General features: G+C 44.4%; 1 protein-coding gene across 1 annotated transcript; it reads right to left on the reverse strand.

Moving 5' to 3' along the window:
• Positions 1–1,093: 1,093 nt before the first annotated feature.
• On the reverse strand, positions 1,094–8,210 carry LOC107300750 (carcinoembryonic antigen-related cell adhesion molecule 5-like; the record flags this gene model as incomplete). Its single annotated transcript, XM_015830047.1, has 4 exons — positions 8,151–8,210; positions 6,459–6,803; positions 3,809–4,078; positions 1,094–1,354 (listed from the first exon to the last, which is right to left on the reverse strand). Coding segments are annotated over exons 1-4 (892 nt in total), but the record flags the coding sequence as incomplete, so codon positions are not given.
• Between the last annotated feature and the right edge of the window lie 266 nt (positions 8,211–8,476).

Genomic DNA, 8,476 nt, shown 5'->3' on the forward strand with positions numbered 1-8,476 from the left:
TTGGGCTGAGAGACAAGGACTGGTCCAAGGTCACCCAGCTGGAAGAAGGAGGGAGCCCCGTACCAAACTTCGCTCGGACTGACCGTTATGAAAGTCCCGCCTGAACCTGGTTGGTCATACTGGGGTGGGCAGTGAGAGATAGTTAAGAGAGGGAAAAGTAGAACTCAGAGGTTTTCCCACTTCTGGCTTTGCAATACAGATAGTCCTCGGCTTACAGCCATCTGTTTAGTGACCGTTCAAAGTTACAACGGCACTGAAAAAAAGTGACTTATGACCTTTTCTTCACACTTATGGCCGTTGCAGCATCCCCACGGTCATATGATCAAATTTCAGACGCTCGGCCACTGGCTCGTATTTATGACGGTTGCAGCGTCCTGGGGTCATGTGATTCCTCTTTTTGCAACCTTCCGACAAGCAAAGTTCAATAGGGGAAGCCAGATTCCCTTAACAACCAGGTTACTAATTTAACTATTGCAGTGTTTCACTTAACACCTGTGGCAAGGAAGGTCGTAAAATGGGGCAAAATTCACTGAACAACTGTCTCCCTTACCAACGATACAATAGAATAGAATAGAATAGAATAGAATAGAATAGAATAGAATAGAATAGAATAATGGAATGAAGTAGAAGAATAGAGTAGAGTAGAGTAGAGTAGAGTAGAATAGGAATAGAGTAGAGTAGAGTAGAGTAGAGTAGAGTAGAGTAGAGTAGAGTAGAGTAGAGTAGAATAGAATAGAATAGAATAGAGCTGGAAGGGACCTTGGAGGTCTTCTAGTCCAACCCCCTGCTCGAGCAGGAGAACCTATACCAAACGATCCTTGGCTCCATTTGTTGAGAAAGATATAGTTTATTAGAGATCCACTGTACAGGTGGTCCTCGACTTACGACCACAACTGAGCCCAATTGTGGTCCTACGTTGAGGACAACCTGTACAGTTGGTCTCTAATAATATCTCCCTGAACAAATGGAGATCGTTTCTATTCCGAGGTTAAAGGGGTGGCAGGTCCCACAGACAGTGCTGGTGAAAGGGCTCTCAGCCAACGACCCACAATGACAACAGACCACAAGTGTTGGTTCCACCGCGGTTACCTACTTTTCTCCAAGCGGATGTGCTGACCGTCGCTCTCATTCCGTGTTTGAAGAAGCTCATTCAGGGCTTCACAGACGTAGATCCCAGCTTGGCTCTCAGTGAAGTTTTCGATGATTAATTTGGGCCCGCGATCCATCACGGTACCATCACGGTACCAAGTGTACTGAGGCCCGGGATACGAAGCAGCCAGACAGTTGAGGATGATGGTTTGGTATTCTTTATTACAGGCATTGTTTGGATGGATGACAGGCACCTCTGGACCATCTAGGGACGAAGACGCAATGCAGAAAAGTTTGGATTTGAACGGAACAATTCAGGTCGAATCCTTCCCCCCGTTCACCCACAAGAGCAAGCAGGCTCTTGATTGTCCCCAAGGTGCTTTTTCAATTTGCAACTGGACTGCCTCGGTTTTTCCTTTGACGACGTTTCGCTTCTCATCCAAAAAGCGTCTTCAGGTTCTGGCTGAACGACTCTTAGAAAGAGCGCCAATGACCAGATGACTGCAAAGGATATAAATCCTTCCATTCTCCACCATTCAGTCAGAACAGAAGAAGCTTCCTGGATGAGAAGCAGAACGTCTTCAAGAAAAAACAAAGAAAGTCCAGTTGCAAATTGAAAAAGCACCTTTGGGACAACCATGACCTGGATGACTGAGCATCTCCATATGTACTGGACCAGCCAGTTAGCTGAGCACTGTATGCTAGAATGTTTGGCATTTAAAGGGTTAAGCGCTGTCTCCTTAAGAGATGGCTTATGGGTAATGTAGTTTAGCTGTTCAGTGAATCCTATAATTATCCAATTAAGTGGGAGGAGTTTCAAAGTTATTGCAGGATGTATCTGAGTAAAGGAATGCTTTTGTGTGAAACCAACATGGGACGCATGCAGGGATATTGTCTACAACCACGCTAAAGCTGATATGAAGGAATTACTGTTTTTACCTATGTAAAATGGACAAATGTACACATCCGGATGTACCTTCAGAAAGTTAAGTTCTGCTAAGAATTCCTGGAATAAATATTTGTTTTAAAACCATTTTTCGTTGAGTTGACTCTGCCTGGACTTGAATTACAAAGCATCTTAGTTCAGGTTCCAGAACACCATAGATAACAGGATCTTAATTGTGAAGCCTCCACACCTTGAGGACTCCAGATCTTTAAGGACCCAAATGGGCCTCTGAATTGGGCTGCCTCATCAATGAAATCCCTTATGGGCAAGGTAGTATCAACCATCCCATCCCCGTCATGAATTTAGCTGCTCTGTTTCAACCAAAATGCAGAGAACGGACTAGTTGGGGAACTGTAGCTAACTCCTCATTGGGACCAGCCCTGCTGGTGGTAGGGACTGGCTACTAGGCAGGGCTGTCTCGCTTTCTGGAAAAGGGATGGGCTCCATTTGGTCATGGAGTTCTGTCGGATGGCCCTGCCCTGTTCCTCACCTTCTCCAGCTGGTCTTTCTTCCGAGAGGCTGGGTGTTGCCTATCTTCTCACTACATTTACCAACATCATAAATTCTCTCCTTTCTGACCTTCTGAGGCTGTTTAGCCCCTCTGGGGATGTCCTTTCCCCCAGTTAAGGTTCAAGCCCTTTTTGAATCAAGGCGGGACTAAATTACTCAGATGCAATAAGGGAACAAACCCTCTTTGAGGGACATAAAGCCTTGATGAGAAATAAATATTCTTCAGAGCTCACCACACATCCATAATCTTTTTCTTTCTTTCTTTCTTTCTTTCTTTCTTTCTTTCTTTCTTTCTTTCTTTCTTTATTTCTTTCTTTCTTTCTTTCTTTCTTTCTTTCTTTCTTTCTTTCTTTCTTCTTTCCTTCCTTCCTTCCTTCCTTCCTTCCTCCTTCCCTCCCTCCCTCCCTTCCTTCGTCCCTCCTTTCCTTTCCTTTTCTCCCTCTTGTTGTTCCTTCTCTCTCTCCCTCTCTTCCTCCCTCCCTTCCTCCCTTCCTTGCTTCTTTCCTCCCTCCCTCCCTCTTTCCTTCCTTCCTCCCTCCCTCCTTCCCTCCTTCCCTCCTTTCCTTTCCTTTTCTCCCTCTCGTCGTTCCTTCTCTCTCTCCCTCCCTTCTTTCCTCCCTCCCTTCTTTCCTCCCTCCCTCCCTCTTTCCTTCCTTCCTTCCTTCCTCCCTCCCCTCCTTCCCTCCTTTCCTTTCCTTTCCTTTGCTCCCTCTCGTCGTTCCTTCTCTCTCTCCCTCCCTCCCTTCCTTCCTTGCTTCTTTCCTCCCTCCCTCTTTCCTTCCTTCCTCCCTCCTTTCCTCCTTTCCTTTCCTTTCCTTTCCTTTTCTCCCTCTCATTGTTCCTTTTCTCTCTCTCTTTCTCTCTTTCTCTCTTTCTCTCTTTCTCTCTCTTTCTCTCTCTCTCTCTCTCTCTCTCTCTCTCTCTCTCTCTCTCTCTCTCTCTCTCTCTCTCTCTCTCTCTCTCTCTCTCTCTCTCTCTCTCTCTCTCTCTCTCTCTCTCTCTCTCTCTCTCTCTCTCTGTGTGTGTGTGTGTGTCTCCCTTGTCCCTCTCCTTTCTTTCTTGACCAGGCTGTTTTTGAAAGAATAGTGTTTATTCTCTCTTTTGTTTGTTTGTTTTAAATTTATTTTCGTCACGATAGCGGACATTGCACATGTCAGAAGAACTTTAAGATGTCCTCTACAGGCTTTGCCGTTTACAAAACAACAACAGTTCTATAGATGACATTTAAAAATGGGTTGGAGGCAATGGACGCCAAATACTCACAGATCACACTGAGGTGCGCAGGGTCACTCGTGACTGGAGTGTCACCATTGGGGACTTCACACTGGTACGCCCCGGTGTCCTCCTTGGCTGCAGAGGCAATGGAGAGGATCCGGTTGTGATCCGTCAAGTTGTACTCAGGGGGCAGAGGATGTCCGTCCTTCAACCAGCTAACGTTCTGAGTGATGGTTGTATTGCACCGTAGCTGAACGGCCTGCAATTCCACAATGAAAGGGGATGGCGAGATAACCACATTCGGCTTTGGCACAAACTCTGCAGACAGAAGAGAGAGGATTAGAGAGATAGAAACCAAGTGTGATAGGCACAACCTGAGGCCTTAGCCCAGGGGTCTTCAAACTTGGCCCTTTTATGACTCGTGGACTTCAACTCCCAGAATTCCTGAGCCAGCACGGCTCAGCTTGGAAACCTCTCCCTTTCTCCTCAGCATGGCTGGCTCAGGAATCCTGGGAGTTGAAGTCCACGAGCCATAAAAGAACCAAGGTTGCCTACCCCTGCCCAAATGCCTGAATTTTGATCACGTGACCATGAGGAAAAAACATTTAAATATTTAAACCAGGGGTCTTCAAACTTGGCCCTTTTATGACTCGTGGACTTCAACTCCCAGAATTCCTGAGCCAGCACGGCTCAGCTTGGAAACCTCTCCCCTTTCCCCTCAGCACGGCTGGCTCAGGAATTCTGGGAGTTGAAGTCCACGAGTCAAAAAAGAGCCAAGGTTGCCTACCCCTCCTTAGCTGGAACTGAGTTTAGACTTAAATTAAAGGCAAAGGTGTTTGAAGAGGCCGCTTAAAGAATTTCAGATTCTTTTTCATTCGTTACCATTTCATTATAATGTCCTATCAGGCCGTCTCTCTCAGTTAAGACGCCTCTATTGCTCACATCACAAGGCTTTCGCGGTTTGATTCACATGTGCTTTGTTTATTGATTTGTATCCCGCCATTATTATTTTTACAAATAACTCAAAGCAGCAAACATGTCCAACACATCTTCCTCCTCCTCTTTCTCCACAGCAACAACCCCGTGAGGTGAGGTGAGGTGAGGTGAGAGAGAAGGACTGGCCCAAGGTCACCCAGCTGGCCTTCATGGCGAAGGCGGAACTGGAACTCAGAGTCTTCCGCTTTCCAGCCTGGGTGCCTTAATCGCTTAAACTATCTGTGTGCATTGACACCTTCTTGTCAAAGAGCCCCCCTCAATACGCACACCCCATCACAAGGTGTTAAATGTGGCATATTACATTTATTTTCGTCCTAGTCGCACTCCTGACATATTGGAACATAGTTCTGGCATACAACTCCAGATGTTACCAAGGGCAGTTGATCTTTCTTTCTTTTCTTTCTTTCTTTCTTTCTTTCTTTCTTTCTTTCTTTCTTTCTTTCTTTCTTTCTTTCTTTCTTTCTTTCTTTCTTTCTTTCTTTCTTTCTCCCTCCCTCCCTCCCTCCCTCCCTCCCTCTTTCTTTCCTTCCTTCCTTCCTTCCTTCCTTCCTTCCTTCCTTCCTTCCTTCCTTCCTTCTTTCTTTCTTTCTCCCTCCCTCCCTCCCTCCCTTCCTCTTTCTTTCTTTCTTCCTTTCTTTCTTTCTTTCTTTCTTTCTTTCTTTCTCTCTCCCTTTCTCTCCCTCTTTCTTTCTTTCTTTCTTTCTTTCTTCCTTTCTCTCTCTCTCTTTCTCCTCCTTTCCTTTCCTACTTTCCTTCCTTCCTTCCTTCTTTTTTCTTTTTTCTTTTTTTTCTCTTTCTGTCTTTCTCCCTCCCTCCCTTTCTTTCTTTCTTTCTTTCTTTCTTTCTTTCTTTTTTTCTTTCTTTCTCTCTCTCCCTTTCTTTCTCTCCCTCTTTCTTTCTTTCTTTCTTTCTCTCTCTCTCTCTCTCTCCCTCTTTCTTTTCTTCTTTCCTTTCCTACTTTCCTTCTTTCCCTTCCTTCCTTCCTTCCTTCCTTCCTTCCTTCCTTCCTTCCTTCCTTCCTTCCTTCCTTCCTTTCTTTCTTTCTTTCTTTTTTTCTTTTTCTTCCTTTAGATTCATAGAACCACCCAACTCACACAAGGTGACTCCAGGCAGTGCACAGCATTAGAAATCAACCACCACAAACACCCCACCCCACGAGATGGGACAGCTCGCCACAGTCAACTCGGCACAGCCAACTGACCACGGGACAATTCGCTGTAGGTAGGACAATCCACCAATTCAATTTATTTATTTAAAATTATTTTTAAAAAACTATTTTAATGTTGGTCACTCACTTTCCATGTTGGCATCCTTCCTCTAATGATTCTATTCCATTATTTCTTCACTATTAATGTAACTCTTGTCCTGTGGCCAGTTGGCTACGGTGAGTTGTCGTAGACCGCCACACACCCCACCCTAGGGCAACCACAACCATAATCATGTAAGCCACTTGATTGGCTCTCCAAACTCGGGGTCCCCCAGCCCGCTGACAGAAACCATGTCTTCAGAACCTTAAGGAAAAATCATAAGGTAGGGAGGCACTCATTCATGGAGGACTTTATGGATGGAGATGTATGCACGGCTAGAGCAGAAATCCTCATTTTCAGCTCAGTAACTTGAGCCGGTGCCTTCACACGCGTGAGGGTATGGGGACTCTGAATTCTGGCCAGCCTATCCCAATTTTTTTTAAAAAAAGTCTTACTTGTGACTTCTAATCTTATATTCCCATTAGAAATTGTAGCTCCTGCTATGGTTAGCAAGTAGTTTGCAGTGTCATTTAATTGTAGCTCCTTAATATGAAGGGAGCAGTCGGGGTAGATCGTTTCTCTCCCAGTATATCCTGGTCCGGTCTTGTTTACACTTTGAACCACTAGCAGCGGATCGGCCCCCGTTGACTGACGGTACCAGGTGCAAAAGATAGTAGTCTCTGGGGGAGTTGGTGGCTTCAGCAGGACCTCAAACGTCTCCACTGGATTTGGAGGAATTGCCTCAATAACAATGGTTTCACCAGTTTGAGCCACGAGGACGCTACTATGGAGGATGGCCCCTGCAGGTTGAAAGGAGAAAGAGAGACAAAGGGAGGGAGGGAAACGATAGAGTCTAAGTAAGATACATTTCATCAAGCAAAAGACCCCCTCCTAGAATTTGTCTGCAGAAAACGTTTCTGGAAAATGCTTTTCCACGCTCAAATCACACGGGGTGCCAATTCCTCTCCCAATAAAGCCAGACTTGCTATCCTGCAGGAGAAATTAGAAAACACCACCAACCTTTTTTTTTTTAAAAGAAAAAGCAACGTGGTTAAAAATTGAAAGGAATTTAAGACACACCCCAGCATCTGGTGACCCCCATAATTTGTTTAACGATGGTTAAACCACTGGGGTTGGGTTCACATGACATGTGAACTCCCAAATCAAGCAGGCTACGCTTAGCAAAGCAGGTTAATTGCACCAGAGGACCTTATAATGGCTAAATATTCATAATGGAAAACATTGATTGTCCGATGTTTCCTGCCTGAGCAGGGGGCTGGACTAGATGACTTCCAAGGTCCCTTCCAACTTTATCATGATGATGATGATGATGATGATGATGATGATGATGATGATGATGATGATGATGATGATGATGATGATGGAAAAGTGCCCCTTTGGGACTTCCATGGAAATGTAAGCACAACCCAGGCACGTACTATCACATTTGGTGGACATGTGGCAAAGCTAAGGCTTATTGGAAAAAGATACATACGTGGTAAGACAAAATATTAGATGAACATGTTGATTTTAAACCTGAACTTTTCTTACTAGGTATAATGCCTGAAAAGCTTAATAAGCAAAGTCTATATTTGATTTTACACATCACTACAGCAGCGAGAATAATCTTTGCGCAATATTGGAAGAACGAAGGACTGTCCTCAGAGGAAGAAATAATCAGAAAAATATTGGAATGCGCAGAGAGGGACAGATTAACTACGAGATTGAAAGATAAAGAAGACACAGATTACTGCCAAACTTGGGACTTATTTTATCGTTGGTTAGAGGAAAGAATGGAGGATTAGGAATCAAATATGTATTAGCATAGCTAACCCCAGACAGCTCGTTGGTTGGAAAATTAACATATGCATGTAAAAGAAAATCAATACAATCTCTATTTTAAAAAAAGGGGAAATTGCACCTTTGGGACTTCCATGGATTTTGAGACTTCTTAAGCGAGTTAACCGAAATTCAATCACTAGTATAAAGTTCTGTTTTGTAAAATAAGAGCGGCATGGGTGTCAAGCAGTAGAATCATCCAACAGAATCCAGGTAGATATATCAGGATTTCTAATGAGGACTTGATCCTTCACCCAAGATCACATTCAACCTTTTTAGACTCTGCTATTCAGAGTTCTCATCCATACCTGCCCAAAACACCATCCACCAGGAGCTTCTCCATCCAAGGTTACTGCGTCCACCATCCATCAGGCAAGGTGACTTCCTCCGTGCTGGGGGACTAGTAAATCTTCCTGTTCTTTTGTTCAGAACTAAACCTGGTACTACCAGGAATATTCCTGCTTTTATATATCAGGAACCGGTGTATGGTCACCTCTATGTCACTCAACCTTCTCCAAATTAACCCACCCCTATCTGCCCTTCCCAAACAGGTGTGGCAAAGATTCACAAGTTGTAATGGAAAAATAAGGAATGCACATACAGTAAGTTTAAAATTAGTACATATTTTTTATTT

The sequence above is a fragment of the Protobothrops mucrosquamatus genome, unplaced genomic scaffold, assembly GCF_001527695.2.
Source record: "Protobothrops mucrosquamatus isolate PMUCROS unplaced genomic scaffold, P.Mucros_1.0 scaffold8326, whole genome shotgun sequence".
Lineage (NCBI taxonomy): Eukaryota > Metazoa > Chordata > Lepidosauria > Squamata > Viperidae > Protobothrops > Protobothrops mucrosquamatus.